The sequence below is a fragment of the Erithacus rubecula genome (assembly GCF_903797595.1).
Source record: "Erithacus rubecula genome assembly, chromosome: 6".
NCBI lineage: Eukaryota > Metazoa > Chordata > Aves > Passeriformes > Muscicapidae > Erithacus > Erithacus rubecula.
The window spans coordinates 26,919,919-26,945,883 of NC_136688.1; the positions used below are offsets into that span (position 1 = coordinate 26,919,919).

Consider the following 25,965-nt stretch of genomic DNA (forward strand, 5'->3'; position numbering starts at 1 on the left):
AGAGAGCAAAAAAATGCAACCAGCTCAGCTGCTGTTCCTTCCAGTTCAGCATCTGCCTTCAGCTCTAACAGGCAGATACAGCCTATAGCCATGCAATTTTTATTTTGGTCCAAATACATCATTTGAGAATTAAATCCAGTATTTCAGTGGCTTCTGCAACCTTTTTGAACAGACAATCTAGTCAGGTTGTCTGTGAAACTATTAGTGCCTTCAGTGTTGCAGGTTTTTTTTTTTTCCCTTAATCCCACAGATGGGAGCTTTTAAAGTATATATTAAAAAAAAAAGGAAAGTAAGAATATGAAGTCCTTAGCAACCACTGCAATTTCCTAACAAGGCATCCAACACAGAAGTTTCAATTTCACCTTGGTAATCTCTTGGCCTTGGCAGTACTGTATTTGAACATGTTTTTCCATCCCCAGTTCTTCAGGACGTGAAAAAGATTTTAAGTTGTTTCATTAGAACTCTTTTAGACTTTCTACAATATGCATCTTGTTACTGCTTTATATTTTTCATCCACAAAGATGATCAGAATCTATCTAAAGCTTTTTTTTCCCCTAAGGAATGTCCAAAATAAGAAATACACGCTATTAATTTTTTTCCCTTCCCTATTTGTATAGATAATCAAAACAATGATAATTCATTTGTATGTTATCAAATACATCTCTTTTCATGGAAGAATGAAAATACTATGACATGATGGACCTGATACCTTTATCTTAATCATCGCTTTCTTGTTTCAAGAACTCAAAAGAACAAAAAACCCCAAACCACCCTGAAGAAATCCAAACTTAGAACAATTTCTCCTCTAGCCTAAAATGTCTGAACACTCCCCAATCAGATAAATTTGCTTTCTGTACTAGTCAAAATTCTCTTACTAAAAACCCTGTCAGATACTATTTCTGCCTTGGGTGCTTCAGGCAGTTCCACCAAGCCTATGAAAAAGATAAATTTTTAATTTACTTTTTCCAAACGCAGAAGTTCATGAACACTTAGCTCTAAAACTCTGACTGTAACTCATTTAAAACTTCAATAACAATACAGCAGTTTCAGAATACCATCCAACACAGAGAAACATTCCGGCACACTTCATTTTGTGGTTAATCGTGCCAGGAAAGGTATTTCCTTTTGACAATTGTTTCACTTATAGCCATGCTGCCTTTTGACTAATTAAAACCAAGATTAAAAGCAATCTTCAGATACTTAGATAAAACTCCTGTGAATTTTTCCAGGCAAGATTCAGAGCAGCAATGAAAAGCCATTTGTGAAGAAGTCACGTACCTCCGGCTCTCCAACGGGCGCCCATCACTAGAGATGCTTCGGGGAATGTTGGCTCGTTCTGGGGGTGGCATTTTTCCTTCTCCTTTTCCAGAGGCCATCCTAGATGGTACTGGACTTTGGATTTGAGATGGTACCTGAGCCACATGAGGTCCCTGTCCTTTGCTCGTGTTTCGTTGCCATTTATTATTATTTCTGAAGGGAAATTTGAATTCATATGACATTCCTTCATTCACTTTGTACTCCATCACTGGCATGCGGTAGTTTTCTGAAGAACTCCTGGAAATGAAGAAATTTAACATGCAGCTATAAAAAATTTAAAAATATATGTCCTGTTCACAAGAAGAGAAATCTGAAGACAGAAGTTGAATCAATTCTATGTAAGTATGAGATTTTCCTTTCAAGAAATATTTATTTAACAAATTTTAGAAGGCTTGCACAAGAAAAAGGACTAGTGATGGTGAGAGTTTGCCTCTTGGTCCTGGTGAGTGATCCACAACAGACTACCGTGGAATCTGCCCTGTTGGCCTTACCCCTGATTCTCAGCCATTAGCAATCATGTTGTTATCACACTGAGCCCTAGACAATCAAACACTGCCTAAACCAGTGCCTGTCCTTGTCTATCCCTCCATAAGAGCTTATAGCTATCCATTCCAGCATTCCAGTTAGTCAAGGTGGTAACTCTCCATCTGATTAGTGGGATACAAGAGCTAAAAATACATTTTAGAAGGGTATCTCCCCTTCTTAAAAAAGCCATGGGCTCTAGAACTTACCTGCACCTAGACAAATAAGGTCTGAAATATTTGTTCTTTTTGAGACACAGGCATTAAAAGACATGAGTCACATGAAATAATGCACTCTACATAACTTTCAAACACATTTGGCTTTGGAGTATCTCAGTTGATAAATCTGCATATTATGAAAAGACTTTCTAGAAAATGTAGATGCCAAACCCCAAAGATGCCCATTGCTTTCTGAGGAATAGCACAGCATAAAAATCTGACTAGAACAAGACATAAGCTAATGCAGCCTGCATAAGAAGCACGGCAAACTTCTGCATACATTTCAAACAAGGCACTTGGAAAAAAGATATAATCTTCCACTTGAGTAAGGATAATTTTGGTATTTCTCTTGACAAATGCATATATCTCTGAGTGAATACTGAGTATTTTTGATTCAGTATTATTTTATCTACATACAACACTCTCTAATGCAAAGAAAAATAAAAAAATCAGTGCAAAATTCTGAATCCACAGCTCTTCCTCTAAGCAACTACACTATTAGGCGTGAGAAATATTAGTATATCTTCCCTGCAAAAGCAAAAAACAAGACAGAACTTGTTATCTGACCATGCTGACATAAGCAAGTTGTGCAGTCTAATGGGAAAAGTCAAACTGAAACAGTATTATGGGCAGCAAGACCTCAGCATACTCATTTTGTGGTTTTATTGGTCTACCCTCTAGTCCTTATGTCTAAATTAAATGATCAGTTGGAAGGCATGAGGTGTGCTTCTGAAGCACATGTAGGTCAGCTTCACCTGAAAGTCTCCCATGCCACTCTGATGTGATCCAGTGCACATAGAGAGGGATGAGCAGGAGATAAGGCCACTCAAAAATTATCTACAATATTGATAATTGATATCCTTTGTTTTTTCTTTTCTCTTCATATCTTATGTCTCTGCTATTCTTTCCCTGGTGCATATGTACTTTGTTTGAGTTTCTCTTTTTCCCCCTGCACTGTACTTACAGTTTAGCAAGCAGGAATTTCCTCTTAATGCTGTGTCCTTAGCTCCAAGGTCAGCAATCAGCCTACTAAATGAGTTCAGTGGCAATGTTTTAATAACCATGGTTTAGTAAAGACTTAACCATAACAAGGCCTGCCTCTGCACAGGGCGTGAGAATGTGAATTTATATATTATTGCATCTCCTACTGACCTTGTACATGTGCCTGTTGCCAAGTCAGCTTATCTAACTGCACCCCTGATCTTCCTCCAACTTCATGCCAACCAATTTATTAGGATAGGGACTGCTTCTCGTATGAATTTAGTATTCCAAGCAGAACGGATCTTCATTTTAGTTATGGTCTGCAGAAGCTACTGTAGTAGAAATACTCAGTGACCTCCAGAGGACAAAGAAAGGACTCCAATTGCAGAAAACTGATTGCCAAAAGAGACACTGCTTTGTGCAAATACTTAATTGAAGTCTCTAGTAATACATGTAGGATAGCTACAAATTCAAGACACAATTCTTGAACTTTTATGATTTTGGATAGAGCAAATGAGGGGGGGAAAATCAAGAGTTGCTTTATGGAATTTTATAACTAGCAATAACCCACCATGAACATTTTCTCGCTAGATGGTAACAACAAAACTCTGAGCACAGTATTTCAAAAAGTGCACTAATTTATCTTACTGCTAAGGGTTTGGATACACTAAAAGTAAGCCTGTTTTTGGCTGTATTTAATTTAGTTCAGAAATAATAGGATCTGCACTTTCCACACTGATTTTTCTGCTCTAATCCTTTCATGATGATTGCAGCTGAACTTCCCATTTGCCCAGGCTGCTAAATACTGCACAAAAGCTTTCCAAATATCTCATGAGTGACCTTATGCCACTGCTCATTTTAATCCCTGACATGTATTCAATTTTCCACTGACAACTTAAGGACAAATAAAATTCCTTTTCTCTCTGCTCCTCTTCTGCTAGCATTTACAAAAGGAGTTAATGTTGCTTACAGTAAGAACAAACATGGATTTTTTCTTTTATACAAGTACCAGGTCTTTACTCAGACACACAATTTCCTATCAATATAATAAATACATGTTGAAATTCAGCTCCAGTCTTAAGCATACAAAGATTTAGCAATTACAACTACAGAGGTACAGATTGATTAAAAAAGAGCAGTGCAAAAATGCTCTCTCAGTCTCTCATCCAAGGAGCCCTTTGAACTTTGGTAACTGTACTTGCTTCTTGGCAAACCTATCCTAAGCCTTCAGCTAGCCTGCAGGCAAATTTATTCCATTAAACATCATTCCATTTTAATCACATAGCAGCATTTCTAGGATACAAATACCGGATGTCAGGACTATGCGATTAGACTTACTGATGTGGCTGAAGGCTACAGACAACGCTGAGAATTCATAAAAATTATAAAAGCTTTGGTGTGAATTCAAGAAAAATTGAAGGACTTAATGCCCAGTTTATGAAAAAAGCACCTATTACTGCTTATTTCTGATGAAGCAACAGTTTTAAACTACAAAAGCAGCAATGTAATTGCCATGAGCTTCAGGCTTAGTACAGATGGGAAGTGAGAGAGATGCAACAAGACCTATGGAGTAAAGAAGAACTACCATTTGCAGCAATTTCTCTGGCCAGATCCATACCTTGGATAACCCCTTATCATTTACAGCCTTATTGTGAAAATAGAAGCATGTGAGTCTATTCCTAGCTTTTAAGAATTATATCCACAGGCATTACGAACCATCAGCAAATGGGAAAGCAGGCAGGAACGTGTACAATCAATTTTGATGCATGCTAAACACACAATTATGACTAAAAAGTTGACTGATTTCCATGTTAAATTCCACGGTTACATGAACTTCTTCACACATGCTATTACATCTTGGTATTCAATGAATGCTTGGGGGATATGGAGACAGAATATGGGCAGTTTTTCCTGCTCTCTTCTTCCAACCTTAAAATATTGGATGCCGTGTTATAATTCTACCACATTTTTTCAGAGGCTGACACACTGTGGCGACTCTTCCCACAAAAGATACAATTTCAGAGCAAACACATCTACTGCAAAATACCTGCGTGGTGTGCAGTCCTCATAGGGAGGGACAATGACGACCTTGACTGTCACCGATGTCCTGAGCAGGTCGATCATTTGCTCGTGGCTCAGGGTGGCCACGGCCACCTTGCAGATCTCCACCAGGCGGCTGCCCTGGCGCAGCCCCGCCTGCCAGGCGTAGCCGTAGGGCTCCACGTCTGCCACTATGCCCTCGTAGTTCACGTGGAAACCCAGCTGGCCCAGGCCATTCCTGCGCAGGGTCATCTCCACCGTTTCACAGCCCTTGGTCACCAGCTGGGAAGTGAAATGTACACTGCATTTAATGCACTGAGACACCTCCGGGGATAGCAGAGATCACGGGGCTCAAGTTTTGAACAACCAACTCCCAAGGATCATGATCAAGGGACATAGATTGCAGTCCTAGGTATGTATTCAACTGAAAAGTCTTTTTGCTCAAACAAATATTTTCAGTAGAATCTGGTTACTCAAGTTCTGCCTTGGAATTTTTACTGCGACCACAGGAATTTTTGAAGATACATGGCAGCGCACAACAGAAAAACACATGAAGTTACACAAGCATCTCTGCCTTTTACACTTTAGTAACCAAAAAAACATTCTCCATTTCTGGCTGTTTTGGGAAACAGCAAAATTACTTTTCAATCAGAATGTGGTAGCATGCAGCTACTAAGCACAGTAAACTGGGGACTATGCCAACTTTTCCATGTACCATGAGCATGAATATCATCAAGAGCAATTTAATAGGGCCTAGATTTCCTTTTTTTCTGTATTTGTTACACAACTACATTGTGAAATTACAGGAAAGAGAGTGAAATGTAGCATGTTCTTACATAACTTAATTGGATATAAAATGAGCATAGACAGATGTTTTATAGGGAGATACCATGATTCACTGCATTTTAGTTTATAGCATGCATTCAGAGAATATCTCAAGATTGCAGCAGGGATTGGGACTGCACCCTGCTGGCAACATAATAAGTCAGTCTCAAAGATATTGCAGATTCATTTGAAACAAGATACAGCAAGCCTATAAAACAAAGAAAGGGAAGGAAAAGAAGCAGAATAAATAATGTGACACTTTTGTACTTGTTATGTGAGAGCAACTTATGCATGTGAAGGACCTGATCGTTTTAATATATGAATACATTTTTCACATACACACACACACACTAGTTGTCACACACTAGTTGATATCTCATAAAAGTGACAGCAATATTCAGTTTTGAGAAACGGAAGCAGGGAAGTCCTTAGAAATTTCATGATAAACAATTCGAGTAGGTTTAGGAATCCCATGTATTATTTGAATTGAAACTTTACATGGCTGAGGGGTGAGAAGAGAAAGCAAAGAAGGGGAACCAAACAAGAGAACACATTCTAACCTCCAGCCTTTTGACGATCTCCTTGATGTCATCGATGTTGCTGATGAAGCTCTCCAAAGAAACACATTCACCTCTCTCATAGAATATTTTGATATTTGTGTCAGTTGAAGTCCACCCTATCACATCTCGACAGGAGCAATTGAACACGACGCTTTTTGTGTCCTGTTCAATGAGGACTACAAACTCATTAGAGATGCCTAGGAGACAGTCTATTTCCATACCCTTGCTGTAGTCTTTTGCATGGACACTCCATACAATAGCACCAGAACTATAGATCTCTGCTCCTTGATAAGGTTTGGACTTTTCCTTCTTTTTTGAAGCAAGTGAGATGAAGGGAAACTTGCCAGAAGGGTCAATGGGTGTATTGGTGACATTCTTCTCTGCCAAGTCTTTCAAGTACTCTTGCCGGGTCCTGGTGGCCATCGCGCGGAACTTTTCTGATTTATGAGCAGCATTCTCTGCATTAATGACTTTGGCTAGTAAGAAGTCCCTGAACACATTTGATTTAGGAAATGTCACACCTTTTGGAATAGGTGGGCCAAAGGATGGTACATCTCTGGATCTTGTCACAGCAACACTAGATGAAATAAAAGAATAAGGAAGAAACAATCTTTCACTCTAGGGTAAATTCAGGCATTTTTGCTTACAGACAATACATTATCTCAATTTTTCTTTTCTTTCCTCAGCAATATGTCTAAATTTACATATTAATGTTGCCAGTGTGGAGGTTATGCCCCCCTACTGTATAAACAGAAAGCCACTTTTTTGCATATAGTCATTTTTGAGTCATTCCCAGTACCACAGCTTAAAAAGAGCTTCAAGTATAAATCTGTAGGGTTTGTTGTTTGTTTTTTTTTAAAAAAGTAATCACTTATGTATGGCAGTTCAGATTTTTTTTGGTTTTGGTATAAAAAGAAAATCTCTAACTCACACTATTAGAAAGGCTAGCTTAGAATGTAGCTACTTAATGCTGAAAGGTTCATCTGAAAGCAGTGCCAAGTGTATGATCAACACCAGAAATACAGATTAAATGAGTACATTAAAAAGATAAAGGCAATGAAGTCATCTCACAAGGACAGTTCCAAGAAGATCATCTGCTGACTGAATGCATATATACATCACACTACTGTTTTACATTTCTGTACAACATCTCACTAGCTGATATTGCATGCCAGTGATAGAAGGACAACTCCAAAAATACCAGAAGTAAAAAACTTCTGAGAAGTTCAGAGATACACAGTAGGAACACATAAGTTCTTTTTCAACTCTTCCTTTTAGTTCCTGTACCAAGTGATAGACTGACAATAAGATTGCTTGAGGCAACAGGGACCAGCTTAGCTGTTCTCAATTCTGTTTTGATATAAATCAGATGAGAGTTGTTTGTAACCACTGGAGACTTGACATTCTAATCCAGTATCGTTCACTTGGCAAACTATTCTAAGAGACTGAAACTCTACTTCGATAGTTTTGTGACAAGAAATGTTCCAACAGTTCAAACAGGATTTACCACATATCTCTAAATAGATCTGAAAAAGCATTAACTAACTTTGGCCAAGATACCATGGTAATGGAAATAAAGAAGGAGAGGATAAAACTTGATCACATTAGAAAAGTATGTGGTGTTTCACTTAGAACATTGGCCATTTTCACATTTTGATTTTATCTGAGTTCTTAAACATAATGAGAGAAAATTTCCCCCAAAAATCTGAGCAACTAAGATTTCAGAGTAAATCTTTTGAGGAGGCATACAGAAACAGCAAAAATCAAAATAAAAAAAATCCCCAATCTACAATTGCATCTTCTGGTTTTGAATGGTAGTGAGGTTTGTTTGTTTGTTTTGCTTTTGCTGTTCTGAATTGTTTGGGGTGGTTTCTTCCTTGTGTTGTTTTTATTTGTTTGTTTTCTAATATTTTCTGGCAACTGATATTGAAAGATGTCATTACTGTCATATTTCCTCCAAATGTATGCCAGTATATCTCAAAGTATGCAATAGGGGGTGCTCATGAAGCAACTATCTGACTCATATTTAGTGGTCCTGAAGGGTCTGTTATTAAGAAATGGAAGCCTAAGGATTAAACACAATTATTGGATGCAATGAAAACCTACCAGAAACTACCAGTAAGATTTTGTTTGGTTCAGTTTTCAGTGTCATGAATCCCAGGGATAAGAATTCAATCTTTAACACATGCTAGAAAAGTTTTAAAAAGCAAGCAATGCTCAGAGATGCCAGACTTTTGAAATATTGTTTATCTTAGTTGGGAGGGAGAATGACTGGCCAAGACAGTGCTTGATTTTATCCTTTTATGTAGTTTTAAAATATAAATTCCAGTACATTTTTATGCTATATGGTTTCCTGTTTTGTCTAGAATTATGAATCCATACAACTGTTCCAAAAATTCAGTGAAAAAGAGGTCAAACTTTCTTTGAAAAGTTTCCTAGAAAAACTTTTCATAATAGATTTCTACAAATTTAAATCAAGTGTTTGCACTGAAAAGACAGGAAAAAAAGTATTTAAATCTTAAAGGCAGTAAAGAGAACATACAGTGTTCTGGTGGCCTTATGTATCAAAATGAACAGTGACACTCTCCCAGCCTATTTTGCATACCCATTTCCCCTCCCTTTAAAATTTAAGCCTCTACCATCACTAAAGCCAAAATTCCTATTAAGCAACCAATGAAGTTCTAGCTCTTGTAGTTGAAAACACTTGAAAAATGAGGTGATTCAGGAGTCTGAATGTCAAAAAAAGAACCCTCAGATACTTGAATTTATTACAATTTAGCAAGTATCAATCTTTCCTATGCCTTCTAAAAGGAGGCACTATATGCAGTTACATTACTTAAAGTAACAGCCAAAAGCAGATCTACATTGTAACAAGCAATTAAAGTGGAAGATGCATCTGCAGCCCTTGTGGATGCATTTCCAACATTCTCTTTGCTTCAAAATAATTTTCTGTACAGGGTAAGACCTGAAACACATGCCTAAGAGTGTAAGAACAAGCTGTGTTCGCATAAATTATGCAACAGTTGAATTTTTCAATAAGGTGCATGAGAAAGTGTATTAACACAAGCATTCTTAGTCCAGGAAAGTTAACACGTGTACAAAGTTGAGCATCAATTTCAGAGATGCACTGTGAACTCTACCAAAAACTTTTATATGTACTCAAAAAAAAAATGAATACACCAACTCATACACAGCAATCTTAGATTTTCCTCTAAATAAGCACTTGCCTTAATAAAATACTTAAGTGAATATTTATATTTCAGCAAAAACACGTTAATTGTAAGGCTACCTCATTTCAAGATACATGCTCTAAATCCACTTCTCTGACATTTTGTATTTTAAATGAGAATGCTTTATAGAAGTTTTTTGAGGTCAGTCAACATTTCAAAATGAAAGTACTTAAGGAATTCAGTCTATAACAAAGGTAAGAGCATTCACTGATAGTAAAAAGAAGGGTAACTAAAATACATTATTTCTATATGCTTGCAATTTAGTTTAAAAATTATACTAACAGGAATATCATCTTGCAATTCTTTATTACATGTTAATATCAATTACCATTTTCTATTTTAATCACACTGACTTTAAGGCCAAATTACAACTTTATTTTTTGCTGCATAAATTCTCTGTAATTTCTTTGTTGGACTGAAATGAGAGAAGAAATGAAGCTATTTCAGAGAGCTTAGCTTCTTCCTGAAAGGCTAAGTCAAACTTTTTAACTGTCTTAATTTCAAAAATGGAGCATAAACTCAGATGACCAAATTATCTAAGCAAATAATTTGAGAGGTTCTTTTTCCTTTGTTCTATTTCTATCAATGCAAAAATATTCTCCCAGCATTCCCCTTATGAAGAGAATAAAAAGAAAGTGAGAAGGCAATTCTAAAATAATTTCCAAGTGCTTGATATGCAAGTGTATGTGCACATTTGTGTGTGTGTGTACTCACTCCTGACAGCAGCAGTTTCCTCACTGGGTGTGTTTCATCTATATATGTGCGTGTCTATTTACTTTTTAAAAGAGTTCTAAATTCACATGACTCAAAACCTCCTAGACCCTCATATTTCATTAAATTCCTCTACTGAGAACTTAGGAGAAGAGTGACAGCTGGCTTGGCACTCAAATTCCCTGTTCCCAGTGACTGCAGCAATAGCTACCTGTAGCACACGCTGTCAGTGCAGGGGCCGTGCACTCTCACAATGACAAAGACGTGCTGGAAGTGGGACCGAATGTTCTTTGGGCTGAATGGTTGTGCTCCAGGCTCCTGGAAAACTATTGTCACAATATCATTTCCAATATGTCGTTTTCTCAGAAGCTTGAACGAGGGGGGGAAAAACAAAAGGTTAAACCAGGCTTTTTGCAAATTTCCAATTATTTATTTCTCATTATTATAAACTACTATTGCTCATTTTCTTTCCTCAGGTGATACTTCAAGCTGGAAACAAACAATTGAGGGTTATATAACAAGTACCAGTTCAACAAGTTCATCTAATAAATTTCAGGCATGGTTGTTCTCATAATAATTTCATTTCTACATGTAGCATAAAGGGTGAACTTACAAGGGAAAATTTTAAGCTAAACAAAGGGGAAAAACAAATCCTGTGAGTACCAAGAGTAATCAGTGATACATGAAAGCAGGAAAACAATACCCATTTCACACATTTTTTCAAGCCAGTGGCAGGTTCTATTTAAAGTTGTAAATAAGTTGTCATTGTCCTTAAGATATGCTCTAAATAATTTTCTGGTAGGCTTCTTGCAGTAAATACAAAACTAAAGTACAAGAGAAGGTGAGTTATAGAGTAGTAGAACATTTAGTGTACAAAAGCAAACTAAAAAGAATTCTATGTTATCTCATTGTAAAACAAAAATCTGTTTTATCTGTAGAAGTACAAAGCACCATTTCTAGAATAAAATGCATATACATCAAACACAACAATATGGCTTAGTGTTTAACAAAACCAGACACAAATGTGAAAAAAAAAATTAACAAGATTCAGTGTAACAAAGCAGCTCAGCCTAAATAGTATAATACAGTTTTTTTAAAAAGGGGAAAATAAAGGATCTTGACAAAAGGATTTTGATCATGTACTGTTATGAAGTGTTCTGGACCATCTCAGTGCATATTACAATTTGCTGAATGGAATCCTTAATGGGAAATTGACTTAGTTGCAAAAAGGTTAAAATCATTTAAAGTCATCAGGTACACTGTGGTCCTTCTGACATGTGCTACTGACATTACTGCATACTATTTACATCAGAGTAATGCACAATTAATAGAAAACAGTCCAATGGAGAAAAATCTACAATGTACCTACAATCATCTGCTTTGCTCATCTCCCTGACACAGAGACAGCCACCTTTACTTTTCATTCCTTAAGTGGTTTTTTGCTAGTAATAAATTAAAGTTTTTATAAATACTCAATAGTTCAAATACTTCAGAGCCCATCTTACCTGTTGCTTGTTGTTTGGAGTATATGGCAACATAGTAGAAACATGGAACATGATTTCATAGTCCTTGTATGTTGTATAAAGAGAGTGAGTACCTGTTGAATCAGCTGCAGTTAAAGAAGACAAAATAAAGTATTATTAAAAACAGTTCAAAAACCCCAAGTTTCATTATTATGGAAAAAAAAACCATCAGTCAAGACAATTTTTATTCATCCTCAATGCTAGCTGAAATATCAGCAAGTAAGAACTTACTCAGTTTGTTCACCTGCCAAAGCAAGTGTCACAATAAAGACAGCCTGTGCACTTTTGCATACTTTTCCCAGACAAAATCTTCTTAGGAATAGGGAATTTATACCAGAAGACCCTGAAGAAAGCCTATGTAAGCATGAAAAGGGATAACAAAGCCTGTGGTAATTTTCAGGCATCACCCAATATCTCAGGATGAAATTGAACTGTAAGGAATGTGAAAAAGACATCAGAAAAGCAGATGGATATTGAAAATTAATACCATGATCTCATACATAATTAAACAGCAAAGGGCCTATAACCCACAGTAAGAACAGGATGAGTTCTCTTATGCATAAACATCAGGATCTGAAATTAGCTGTAATGAAATCAGTTAGCACCTTCACTCGAGCAGCTGCTTTATGGACAGGAGCAGTCAAAACCCCAAACAGGATGCCAGCATGCTTATAACTGATGATGGAAAAACCCCACAAAAATGACATTATGATGCTGGTATATTAATTTAAGGTAATCTCACCTGTTTTGAGTTCTGGCTACCCTATTTTAAAAAGTTACAGAAGAAAGAGAAGAGACCCAGAAACAGGCCACAGAAATAATTAAGTGTGGACAGAGAGACTTCCACGTGGAGAGAAAATTATCAAAAATAGGATTATGAAGTTTAGAAAGAAAAAAGAAGAGGGGGATATTACTCAATTTACCAAGTGTTGGTTGAAAACAACACTTGACTGCAGACAAACTGTGAACTTGTTTTCACTTTATTTCACTCTAAAAAGTGACCATGAAAAATGTGCCATTAATTTAAGCAGTAACACATTTAAAGATAAAATAGTGAGTATATTCTATTAAACACAACTTCTGTCTGCAGTGCAAAAAGCCTGCTTTCAAACACAATTTGAAAAATAACTAGCTTTATATATGGCAAAAAGCATTCTGGCTATTTGAAGTTATATAAACATGCTACTAAATTATATAATCCCAGCTATTTATAACAATGTATTTTAAAAAGCTGTTGAAAACAGTATCTTGGCATTTTCATTAGCAGAGAGATCATGTTACTAGGAAGAGAACAGATTCGACAACTGTGATGCATTTACAGTAACAAATATACAGTTTATTTACCCAGATTTTGAGTATAAACTTTGAGAAGCTTGTTCCCTGACAGATTCAGAATAATAAAAAATCAAACACAAAATGATCTGTAAAATGAAATTGGAAGTTTTCTATATTACAGCCACATTGAATTTTACACTTCCAAATCACATATCTATAATAAAAAGGGAATTAGAAAGAAAAGATTCCTACAATCTAAACATTAATATTTAATAATCTAATAATAATCTTAAATATGCTAATTACTTTATTTTTATTATTATGCTAATTAGAGCAGCAGGACAGCTGAAAGGGGATCATTTCATCTTGCACTGTGTTCACAGCAGCCTCTGTCCTCTGCCTGATCACTGCAGTGCACACCCAAGGAGGCAGATATACCTAAAAGTCACCTAAACATTAATGCAACTTCATAACATCTTTATCTGTTGAACTGTAAATAGTCTGATTTGTACATCATCTTTTAGAAACAGAGCATACAAAAATACTACAAATCATTAGAAAGGGGGAGGAGCAGGTGCAAAAAGATAGGGAAGTGAGGCACGGAAAGGCAGGCCCCAAAGGAGGGGAAGGGTCTCAAAAGGTATTGGGGGAATAGAGTAAAGCAATTCTGACAAAAAAAACATTCTAGAACACCTACATATTTAAGCCAAACTTTCAACTTTCCTGGCAGATTTAATTTTAGGCAGAAAAATGTTTTCTGAGAACAGCACTGATTCTGCAAACTAAATAATCAGGCTACAATCCAAGTGACACATTTAATAGTTCCAGTTATTTCAAAGCACTTTACAGTTTATTCAAATTGAACTACCAACAGAAGTCCATACACACTGCAGACTGTACATCTCTTTCACCATTCAGCTTTTTTGAAGTTCATAATATTTTTCCTGAAGTACACCACCATAATTGCAGGCATTTGCTTTAAATCAAATCACAGCTATTGCAATAAAATCCAAGACTGTGTACTGGAACAACATCCATCATTTCAAGGTCAAAACTGCAAGCCAGTACTGCAATCTATTTTAATTTCCTTCTATTTAACAGAGGACTGAGGGATCTTCAAATTCATTAGCACCTTTTTACACTGAAGACATCCCCTCTGGCCAGCAGTTTATGGCATAGCTATTCATGATGCTTTCCCAGCCTTGCCCCATTACTGGATCTGGCTACTTAGATGAGTAGCTGATCCTTTTTCCCTTCCATTGTTAGTCATCTCTAAATATCCACCTTAAGTTGTCTGTCCCTCCAATGATTCTCAGCTATATTCACAAGGATTAACAGACTCCCATTTGAAATTGTTTTTTTTTCCTAACACCAATAGTGCTCAAAACCGTGGCTGACACCACCAGCATACTGCTGACTGAATCCACAGGACTTTGTCAGCCTGCTTCTACAGGAGTTTAACCTCTGTGCTAGAAAACTCTCCAAAACCATTAGGAGTAGAAAATCTGACACCCTGTTTCCAAGAAAAACATCCCAAGGAATTGTAGGAGAATGAAAAGTAAATTACCCTGATAAGGCAGGACAGCCATTACTACAAACTGCAGAAGAGCTCACAATAAAAGGATGAGAACAAATATTTTCAGAAATGAATGTTATTCCCCTCTATCTTTGCTTTGTCAGCAGCTGTCTACACAAGGATAGCTCTTCTGTCATACACAAGGATTAGATCAAGCACTCATGATCAACTTCTATAATACCGAAGTTGTTTTCACACAGAAACAAGAACAGAATCTTTATTTTGCACCATTCAAAAGTATACGTGTAACACAAACAGAGAGAAATGCAGATGGGCTTTCCTCCATCTCCATTTCTGCTTCTTAGGCAACTCAACATCTTAAGATTTGTTGGTCTCTCAAGAAAAGTCTCAGACCCAAGAATAAGTCTATCATTATTTCCACAAGGTTGGAAAGATGTCATATAGTGCAATTCAAGAAGGTAATCTATCTGTATTATTTCATTACAAACACTGGGGCTTCTTGACAACCTCTAAATGAAATGTCAATTCAAAGTCATTCATTCTCTAGATTTTATCTACTTAATAGCTTAAAGTTTCATATTCTTTTTATGTCTTAATCAGAAAATCATGCAGTATATAAACATCTAGTACAGAAACCTACCATTATTAGCTTAGCTTATAATCCTATCAAATTGATAAATCATAAAATTCCCAACTCAAATTAACTAACTTCCCTTATTTCCCACATTAATCACACTACCACTCTGCTGGGCACACAATCCTTGTTACTAGGCCCAGCATCATCAAGCTGATCCCACTTACCAATTTAAAATATTGAGAAACAAGACTAAGTGAGGGGGAGGGAAATAAAGCATGCATTACAACTGTAAAATAAAAAGTAAAATGATGGAAGTTATAATTTGAAAAATCACTGTGATGTTTATTACTTTAAAGTGATGTCCATAAGCTTCCTAGTCACTGTGGGATAGGTGACATTTTCAAGCTCTATTTCCTATCCAAAGTCTGCAGACTGCCAGGAGATAGACTGTTTCCCCTCTGGTAATTCTAGAAATAAACAAACAAAACTTGAAAAGTAGCATCTCTTTTTTACAGTGGTACTGGCAGAGATCCAAAGCTAAAGCCCTTGAAGGATCCAATACACTTAAATAAGCTTTCAGTTAATAGGATGCATGAGATTCCTCCTTCTAAGGAATTGGCTCTGTTATGAACACTTACTAATTAGGACCCTAACTCTAAACATTGCTAAGATAAACTGTTCTGAAATTGCCTTTTGCTAGAGCAACTTTACTGTTCTAAATTTGCATAAATTAAAAATATTGTGAATATTTCCAGAGTACATATACAAATCAGCTCATCTCCATGCAGAGAAAAATCCTTCCATGTCTCACATCATGCAACTGCTTTCCACAGCTTGCATAGCAATGTCAAAGGTACAGATACTAGCAAAGTAGCCTACATAGGGCTGACCTTTCTGACAAGTCAATGAACAGACATTTGTTTTTAAGCACATCTTTGCAATCAACTGTGCTGCCACTGAACAGAATTCTTGTGCAGGAAAATTTCCTGAGTAGTGAAACTGCAAGAACTATTTCAAGACAGAGCTCTCTAGCAACAGAAGAGCACAGGGCTGGAAGATGGAGAAGCTCACTTCCTAGTTGTTTCAAAAATTAACTATAAACCTAAGTCACAGTAGAAAACCACAACCCTATCCTTTGCAGGTCTCTGTGTTAAGGCCAAGGCAAAAGGACCAACTGATTATTTAGGGCAGCTATCAAAAATATATTGTGTGAAGAGCAGAGTATTAGCCAGGCATTCTCCACACCTGAGATGCAGCTCTTGTGACAATCTCTGGTCTTTACAATTTCCCCTATCACAAAGTGGCTTTTCTTCCCCATTTCCTGTGTAGAATGTAGTTGAAGTGTTTCCAAGTGCAGCTATCCAAAGCACCTTCTCTTTCAGTATTTCCATCTGTGCTTTGCACACTGACAGAAAGGAGAACACACCACCATCAAGATCAATTAGAAATGTTTGCTGCCATTGCTCACATTTGCTGCTGTTTAAACCCACTCATTAAGAACTTGTGCATGCTCACACATAGTCATGTGGTTTTCTCAGTAATCCTGCAGGCAATCTAACCTTTAAGATTTGAGACAACTTAAAGAATTCCTAAGCAGTTCTGGCTGATGAGGTTCCACATATGTGATGCTGCAGATCTTGACTGAAAGAAAATGCAGGAAATCCTTCATTGAGAGGATTTCCTGTCCTCTAGGATCATACTGAAGTGTTCACATTAAAACTTTTTGTATATTTAGATACAGAATGGAGCTTTGTGGGTCTACTGGGCAATGCGAAAAAAGATGCCAGCTCTCAACATGGAGGAGAAACCTTCTTTATAAGAAAATAACTCTCAAAACCAAGAGAGATTCAGTCAACCTAAAGATTCCATTCAACAGGTGCTAGACTGTGGTACATAAAGCCTGACAAAACTCTCTCCTTGAGTCAGAAACAACAACAAGGATTTCAGAACATCTCTGAAATATTCTGCTGTTCAGAAGAAAACACAAAACAAGTACTTAGAAGACATTTACAGCCTACTTGGGTATCTCTGAGCAGATGAATCAACTCAATCATACAGCAGTACACATGCTAGAAACCAGTGTGTGTGCAACGACATCAAAATAGGTTTATTTTCCTTTTTTTCACACTGTAACTAACCCAGAAGAAAGGAAAGAAAGGAACTTGTTTTAACAATCGAAAGTAACAAAGTCACAATATAAAACCAGAAGCTAAATAAATGTTTTCTCTGTTTTCCATATCCATTTGATTTTTGACCTAGCTTCTCTTTATAACCAATAAAATGACAGTTCAGAGCTGTGCAGAAGGAAAACTCACCTTGAGAGTTATACATATTTCCTACAAGAGAGCTGGTGAAGGACCTTTCCCAAGGACATTGAGCAATAGGACAAGGGGGGATGATTTTAAACTGAAGAAGGGAAAGTTTATATTAGATATTGAGAAGAAACTCTTTACTGTGAGAGTGGTGAGGCACTGGAACATGTCACCCAGAGAATCTGTGGATGCTCCATCCCTGGAAGTGTTCAAGGCGAGGTTGAATGGATCTCTCAGCAACCTGCTCTAGTGGAATGTGTCCCTGCCCATGGCTGGAGGTTTGACATGAGATGATATTTCAGCCCCTTCCAATTCAACATGCTTATGAACATAAACACATTCTATGTGTTTATGAAATGCTCTCAAGGGAGGAACTACAGAGGGAATATAAGCATTCCAAGTTTAAAAAAAAAAGGCAGGCTTGATGTTAAATATGCACAGAACAGATATCATCTTAGGTTTAAAACCAAAGGAGGCTTTAGAACCCTCTGAGGACTGAGGATCAGACTGGTCAAGAATAGCCTGAGGAGATGGCAACACAACTGCTGCAGGAATTAAGGACAGAATATAGAATGATGGAGCATTAAAGCACAGTAAGGTACTCTATTTGTTCCAGGAGACCATGACAAGACCACAGCTTCTGCTGCGCTAAAGCTGATGAACGTTTTTCAGCTTTCATGAATCAAACTCCTTATCTCATTTCCTTTGCTAAAAGTGAGCAAAAGATCTCCATAGGAACTGGCTAGCTCCAGTACTCTAAGCAAAAGAATACAAGACAAAATTTCCTCAAGCAATTTAAAAAGATCTACAAACTGAATGCAGCATGTGCTAGCTGATAAACAGGTACTTCACGTGACTGATTCCAAATGCAGGGAGTTTCTTTTATAGTTACAGTCACCCAAGATCATCTTACCACTGCATTTTGTTGCAATATGTTTTACATTTAGAGCTGATAATATAGCTGCCAAATCCAGTTTAATTTCCATAACTCAAAAAAGAAAAAGCACAGAGGGAGGAATATATTTGCCAGGATGACTAAGACAAAACTGCCTAGAAGAAAAACTGCATGCAACAGACATCAGAAAAGCAGTACATCAACTTTTCAAGGTGGAGTGACATAGACGGGTTCACAAAACATTTTGGAGATAGTCTATAAGTGCATTACGTAAAAAAAAGGACATGCCAGCTGTATTATGATTGGCCTTAATACAATCCACTGATGATAGATTTGCAATACCAGTAATTGTTCCATAATTACTGGTTTCTTGTTGTAGCTTCATTGATAATTTTATACCAAATCAGTACAAAAATCCAATTATCATCACAGTTGAGAGACTGTATGAGTACAGTTAAATTACACACGTGCTCTGCTTTTTTAATCAACTTATATTAAGCAACTGCCTTCCTACAGCAAAGATGTTATTTTTAAGAACTCTCTTCAAAAAGGCAATTAGCAACCATATCAAGCATTTTGTTCACTTAAGGGTGGGAAAAAAAGAATGAAAATGTCTTACTTTTTGTATCTAGCTGAGCACGATATTTGTCAAATCCCTTGAGTCGAACTCGCTCTCCCAAGAGCTGAAGAAACTCCTCAAAGGCTGGGCCTGCTGATTCATTATTATACATTTCCTCTTCTGTGCTCTGCCCAGCCTTGCAGTACATGATACCCACTTTAAGCTGGTAACTTAACTGTAAAAGGAAAAAGATTACAATTTCACATGTATACCAAGTGATGAAGCACTGAATGCACTTGCCACATTTTCATACACCCATAATTCACAAACAAAAAAATACCTAATATGCAGTCTAATTTCAAAGTTAGTCTAGTTCCAAATACTCTCATTCTTTTCTATTATAACTGCCTTTATTTAATCTCAATATGTCAAAATGCTTTCTGAAGTGAAACCAACATGAATGTTGTTTATTTCCAGGAGGAAAGCACTGCAGCTTGCAAGTGAATGTCTAACACTGAGCCACATGGGAAGTGCTGGCTGAGCAATGGCAGGAACCTGACTCTCACTCAGGCTGGTACCATGGCTGCCATCCTATGCTGAGCCTTCCACACAGAAGGATAGAGCACATCACGTGCTTGTTTCTTAAACAAGTGACAAAATGAACTCTCATTTCAAAGAGAAGATAGAAATTATTCACCTGTTAGCACATTCATCTGTTAGCAGTGAGGAAAGACTCCCTGACATTCAGTTGGTCCTCTCTGACTGAAACATGATGATACTAACTAAAAACCAATTAAATTGAAAAATGCTGGTCATACCTTGAAGGTACTATTTACCACCATAGATCTTCAAATACACTTTTGCATTTTATTTCCCTTTCCCCTCTAATTTGGCAGTTGATGTTTCTAACACAGCAGAAGCTGAAGACGCAAATAAAGCAATTTTTTACCCAACCACAATTGTGGTTCTTCAAATCAACGTGTTTCTACCAATTCCAAATTGATACACACACAAAATAGGAGTACACTGGCATCATTTACATCTGGACTACAGATAGACAAGTTACAGAAGGGAAGACAGCAGCACCCATAGCCATTTACTGCTCTCTCCAAAACCAGTTTCACAGGCAAGAACTCTGAAGGAGGGTAAGGGAGAGCCTTGGAGTTTATGCATGTAATTCATCTGATAGAAATACATCCTTATTGCCTGGCAAATAATCTTTCCTCCCACACAAATTTTTGCAGAGGCTCTTTTTCAAATAAACACCAGCCACGTATGCCAGAATGAAATAGTAAGAAAATCTATCACAACTGGCATGAGATTTACAAGTCTGGGCTACAGGTTAGTGAGAAGAGAAAACACTTATTTGCAAGGGCACTGGAAGCAAAGTTATCTGAATATACTGTAATTTGGTCTCAGAAGATTCTATCCCAATACATGAAACAAAGGATTTTAAACTTGCTAGGATGATGTGGACACATATTGAAACTGAAATTCACTAATTTTAACCTATTATATTTATGCTGGGATAATTTAAATGCCCTCAGAAGTGGTCCTACTCTGTCTCAAAAGAAAATAAATTGAAAATTTAAAAACTCTGAAAATTGCTACTTTACTGTATTCTTCCTTTACTACCAAGGATGAATGATGATGAGGATAAAGTATTAGCAGCAGGAAAACCAGGAGGGAAAAAGAAGAGTAAAGATAACCTGGCTTGTTTACACCTGCTGAAGAAGTCATTATATAGAATAAGTCACAGTTCTAGGCTGCTGCTTTTTTCCCCACTACAAAATAGCCCTTATTTTATCATCTGGCACACTGATTTGAGTCTTCTAAACATGTTCAAAATTCTTATGACTCAAGTACAGCACAAAATCATGAAATGGTTTGGGTTGGAAAGGACCTTAAGGATTATCTAGTTCCCAAAGTCCTGACATGGGCAGCAGGGACACTTTACTAGAACAGGTTGCTCAAATCCACATCCAACCTGACTTTTAAGACTTTCAGGGATAGGACATGCCCGGTTTGGCAATCTATTCCAGTGCTCCTGCTGACATGTGGTGGGGGAGGAGAGAGGAGGGGAGCAAGGATGGGTGGTGAGAGGTGGCACTGCCACTGTTCCTGCCACAGCAACTGCCATCACTTTCTGGATCACCAGCAGCAGGTCCTGTCTTGGACCATTCAGACATCTGCTGCCCAGATGTGCCTTTTCTAGCCCTACATGAATAGGATGGATGCAAGTGCCCCATGGAACCACAACACCTCAGCTGTACTGCTAACTGCAAAGAGCTTCTAGTAATTTCACTCAAAGAAATTAGGACAAAGAAGACTATTCTCATGAAGCACACTTGCACTATTTAAGCTTCAACTTGAAGCGAAGCAAGTATTTTCAAGGGCAAATTATAAATGGGATCTGCAGCACCAATGAGTAAGCAAACAACCATGCTTTATTGCTTTGAAAATGTCAGCCTAAGAAACTAAACAAGGACTATGCAAAAAACATGATATGCCTTCTAGCTGTGTTCTTAGATTTGCTAATTTTAGAAAAAAAAGTTTCCTTAAGGACAACACAAGTTGGCATTTCTGAATCAAAAAGAGCAGATCTGGAGAAAGGCATGCAGCCCCCATTATTAAACCTATAGACCTTAGAAGTTCATTAATTACAAGAAAAAGCTAAAAAAAGTTGAACCATAAATTCTGTTGTGGTAAAACTACTAAAGTAGCATCTTCATTTTAATAATCTGAAATTATTTACATATTCATATGTGAGAAAAGTGCACTTAAAAGTATTTATCTAGCACCCAGTCAAGGCAGCAGAAAGTATATCTTGGATTTAACCAGTCAGCAAGTTAATATTATGAACAGGGAATTATATTAAGAACCAAGTGACATTTCACAATATTTCTGTGAATGAGGAATTGCCATAAAGATTAGCTTCAACTGAAATAAATCAGTAATTGCCCTAATATGCAAATTTTAAAATCATATTTGGAAGCAAACTTAGAGTAACCTACCACGAGCTCTGCATTCAAGACAAAGATTAGTAGACAGTGATTAGCAAAGAAGCTAGTGCAGCCCTAGGAAGTGGCTGGATTGCTGTTTAACACAGAGCCACTCAAATGAAGGCATTTTAATAAATCCAATAAAAGAACAGCTAGGTGACAAGCAATGTGGACCATATGTACGAACAGCAGATGTTACTGCTCTAGCAATCTAAGAGGAAGTAAGGAATGAGCAACTTTCACATACACCACCAGAACAAAACTAGGGCAAGAAAAATATTCCCATTCTAACACTGAATGACATATGCAGATATTGGAAGAGTAGAAGAGACAGAGCTCAGCCACAAGAGTGATATGAAATGCAGAGAAAATATGTTGCAGTGAAAGACTTGAAAAGTGCAATCTGTTTAGTTTATCATAAACAAGACCAACAGATGATATAATCACTGCATACAAAAACCTTTGCTGGAAAAAAAATCTCACACCAAAATGACTTTTAAGATGTAGCAGAGAAAAATATTAGAAGTCTTAAAGCTAAAGGCAGATAAATTTAAATAAAGACGTGTAAATTCTTATTTATGAAAACAAGCAACTGCTTTAAGACCTCATTCAAATATAAAAAAGACATTTTATTCTAATGAAACTTGGCTCAGTGAAAGGACTCCTGGGTGAAGTCAGTGTAAGGTGACTTTATAATCTTAACTCTTAAATTTACAAAACATTTTATCTGCTATATCAAACAGGCACCTGTTCATGCTGTAATGAAACAGTGTGACACTCAGCAAGAAGAAGTGATCAACATTCTGTGTACTTAATTAGTAGAGCAGCTGCTACCCAATTTTTGTTAGCTTAGAATTGAAAAAAATGCAGCTTCTAATTAGTACAGAGTGTACTTATCGTTTTCAGCTAGAAGTGTCAAACTGTTTCATTACCACAAAAACAGAAAATACTTTGATGCAGATAATAAGAATTTAACTATCACTCGCCCTTAATGGTTTTCAAAAGTTTAAGTATTAGAAAGCCATACTATGGGAGCTTCACATATAAGATATGAACTAAGGATAATTTAACCTCACAGTTTTGAAGATGTCATGGAATCACAGAGTGACTTGGTTTGGAAGGTGACTTTGAAGTTAATCCAGCTTCAATTCTCCTGCCACAGGCAGGGACACCTCTCACTAGGCCAAGCTACTCAGAACACCATTCAAGCTGGGCTTGAACACCTCCAGGGATGGGGCATCCACAGCTTCTCTGGAAACCTGTTCTAGTGCCTCATCATCCTCATAGCAAAGAACTTCCTCCTATTATCTACTCTAAATCTACTCTTTCAGTTTGAAGTTATTCTCCCTTTTCTGTCACTCCATGCTCTTGTAAAAAGTCCCTCTCCTTTCTTGCAGGCTCCCTTCAGGTACTGCAAGGTCACCCCAAGCCACTCTTTTTCAGAATGAACAATCCCAGTTCTCTCAGCCTCTCCTCACAGCAGAGATGCTCTGTCCCTCTCATCATCTTGGGGCCATCCCCTAGACTCACTCCAGCAGGTCCTTGTCCTTTCTGCTGCAGACCCCAGAGCTGATGCAGCCCTGCAGGTGGGTCTCACAGAGCAGAGCAGAGGGGCAGAGTCCCCTCCCTGCCCTGCTGCCCACGCTGCTCTGGATGCAGCCCAGGACACACTTGGCTCTCCAGGCTGGCAGTGCACGCTGCCTCTCATGCACCAGCACTGCTCCATCCTTGGCAGGGCTGATCTCCAGCTGTTCAATGTGAATACCAGAGGTGCAGCATCCAGGTGCAGGACCTTGCCTTTGGTCATTTTAACCCTCAAGAGATTCCCATGGAGCCACATCTTGAGCTTGTCTACGTCCCTCTGGATGGAATCCCATCATTCAGGCATGGAAATTGCACCACTCAACATCCTAATTTCCTGAGGGTACACTCAATCCCTTAATATCTTCATTAATGACACAGATGAAGTCCCACTATGGATCTGAGATACACCACTTGTCCCTGATGTCCACTGTGACTCTGGGCTATTGACCATTACCCTCTGGATGCAACCATCCAACCAATTCCTTATCCATCTAACAGTCCACTCATCAAATCCATCTCTCTCCAATTCAGAGAGAAGGATGTTGTGGGGAACCATGCCCAAGGCTTTACAGAAGACTTTACAAAACAAGCAGCACCCTGGTCATGGTTTAGCCAATGCAGTGTTAAACAAAACTTTTAGCACCATGGGGGACATCTCTTCTTAGTATAATAGCAATAAGAAAAACAGAACTCCTTCCTCCCCACAGTCTTTGAAAAACAACAATATAGTCTCTTTTAAAGGAAATTTAAATTAACAACTGCCATAACATTAATCTAGAACTTTAGGCTAACTAGAGAAATGAATTTGATTTCATATATCCCAAATATTTTGCAGAATTTGGGGGAAATAAATGCAACATAACTCTATCTACAGAATACAAGTTTTAATTGAAATGAGGCATTTCGACACTGACTCTAATCATCTAAAGCTAAAAGCTCATTTTGCAACTCATGGCAATAATCTGACAGATTAAGATAATTTCTTTAATTCTGTAACTCTGCACTTACCCCTTGCTCATCAAGCTTCATAAGTTGTTCTGTGACTTTTGGAGTGTTGAAGGCCAGCCTCAGGCAATGGATATTCAGCTCTGGAACCACATACTCCAGCACTTCTTTTAGGGGAAGTCCCCTGGCTGTGCAATGCTTTGCAGTAGAAGGGATAGCATCTTCCAGCACAGAGCCTCTTAATGTCATGAGCTATGCATACAAAAGAAAAACAGCACATACATTGAATTATGCACTGACATTGACTAGCAATAGCAGCGGAACTAAACAGATTATTTTTCCAATTCTCGGTAGAGATCAAGGACATTTCTGTTAGCATGAGACCAACTCTGATACACAAAATGTCACTCACTGATAACAGTAATCAGACTATTTCCAGCAATTTATTAATTTGAATTTTACAGGAAACTACTACCTGGAAAAATTAGTATTAGTATAGTATTTCTATACTATAGAGCATTAAAAAAAAAGAAGTACATTTCTCAGGTCTACCTAATGCCACATATAAGAGTGAAAAAAGCAATTTCTTTCCTCTTTGCTTGCCTCTAGCTAATATAGCTCCTGTAAGTTTCTCAAGATTTAACCAAAACAACCTTCAGCATTACCTCTTTACTGGATGTTATGGAATAGAACTCATACATATTTTGTGACAGATAGACATGCAGAATAATTCTGCCAGGAGGTTAATGGATTATACAGAAATCTATTATCCATGCTAAAAAGCACATAAACCCCACATATTCCACCTGGTTTTGGCCTGCTCACTTCTAGTTTCTTGTACTACCCCCCTGAACTGCTTACCTCACTGGTTCTGAATATGATCCGGTAGTTGTACTGAGGTCCATTTTCTTTGATTTCCTCTGGCTTCTCTCTTCTTATACTCACAGCTACTGGACCCAGGTTCTCATCTGCCCCAAAATAGTTCCAGTGTTCTTGTATATGAGGGGACAAAAAAAAAAAAAAAAAAAAAAAAAAGTCTTACTTCTTACACTCAACTGTATTTTCATGCTTGATTATTACACTGAAAGTAAAGTGCCAGCTCCATGAAGTCAATAAGAGCATGTCTTCAAGTGGTCCCAGGATGTCATTCTTGTGCTTCACTTCCCTCATGAGCTTCTTTTACACAAAAAGGCTGGAATTCAACATGGCATCTCTGCTTAAATATGCCCAAAACAAGATACACCTCTTATATCAGCTTTTATATTGCCATCTGTTTCATTCACATTGAACTAAATAAGTACAACCAATTTCCCCCCTTAATAATAAAAAGGAGGAAGTCAAATGCACCAAGT

General features: G+C 37.4%; 1 protein-coding gene across 8 annotated transcripts in view; it reads right to left on the reverse strand.

Moving 5' to 3' along the window:
* The window catches only part of SIPA1L1 (signal induced proliferation associated 1 like 1), a 198,056-nt gene that overhangs the window by 36,062 nt on the left and 136,029 nt on the right, over positions 1 to 25,965 (reverse strand). For all 8 annotated transcript variants that reach the window (XM_079309827.1, XM_079309822.1, XM_079309824.1 and 5 more), the window contains 8 exons: positions 25,475 to 25,605; positions 24,677 to 24,865; positions 19,143 to 19,317; positions 11,910 to 12,013; positions 10,616 to 10,773; positions 6,464 to 7,040; positions 5,086 to 5,360; positions 1,279 to 1,554 (listed from right to left, as the gene is read on the reverse strand). In XM_079309827.1, the coding sequence (XP_079165953.1) occupies positions 1,279 to 1,554; positions 5,086 to 5,360; positions 6,464 to 7,040; positions 10,616 to 10,773; positions 11,910 to 12,013; positions 19,143 to 19,317; positions 24,677 to 24,865; positions 25,475 to 25,605 (1,885 nt within the window). The remainder of the gene's footprint in view (positions 1 to 1,278; positions 1,555 to 5,085; positions 5,361 to 6,463; positions 7,041 to 10,615; positions 10,774 to 11,909; positions 12,014 to 19,142; positions 19,318 to 24,676; positions 24,866 to 25,474; positions 25,606 to 25,965) is intronic.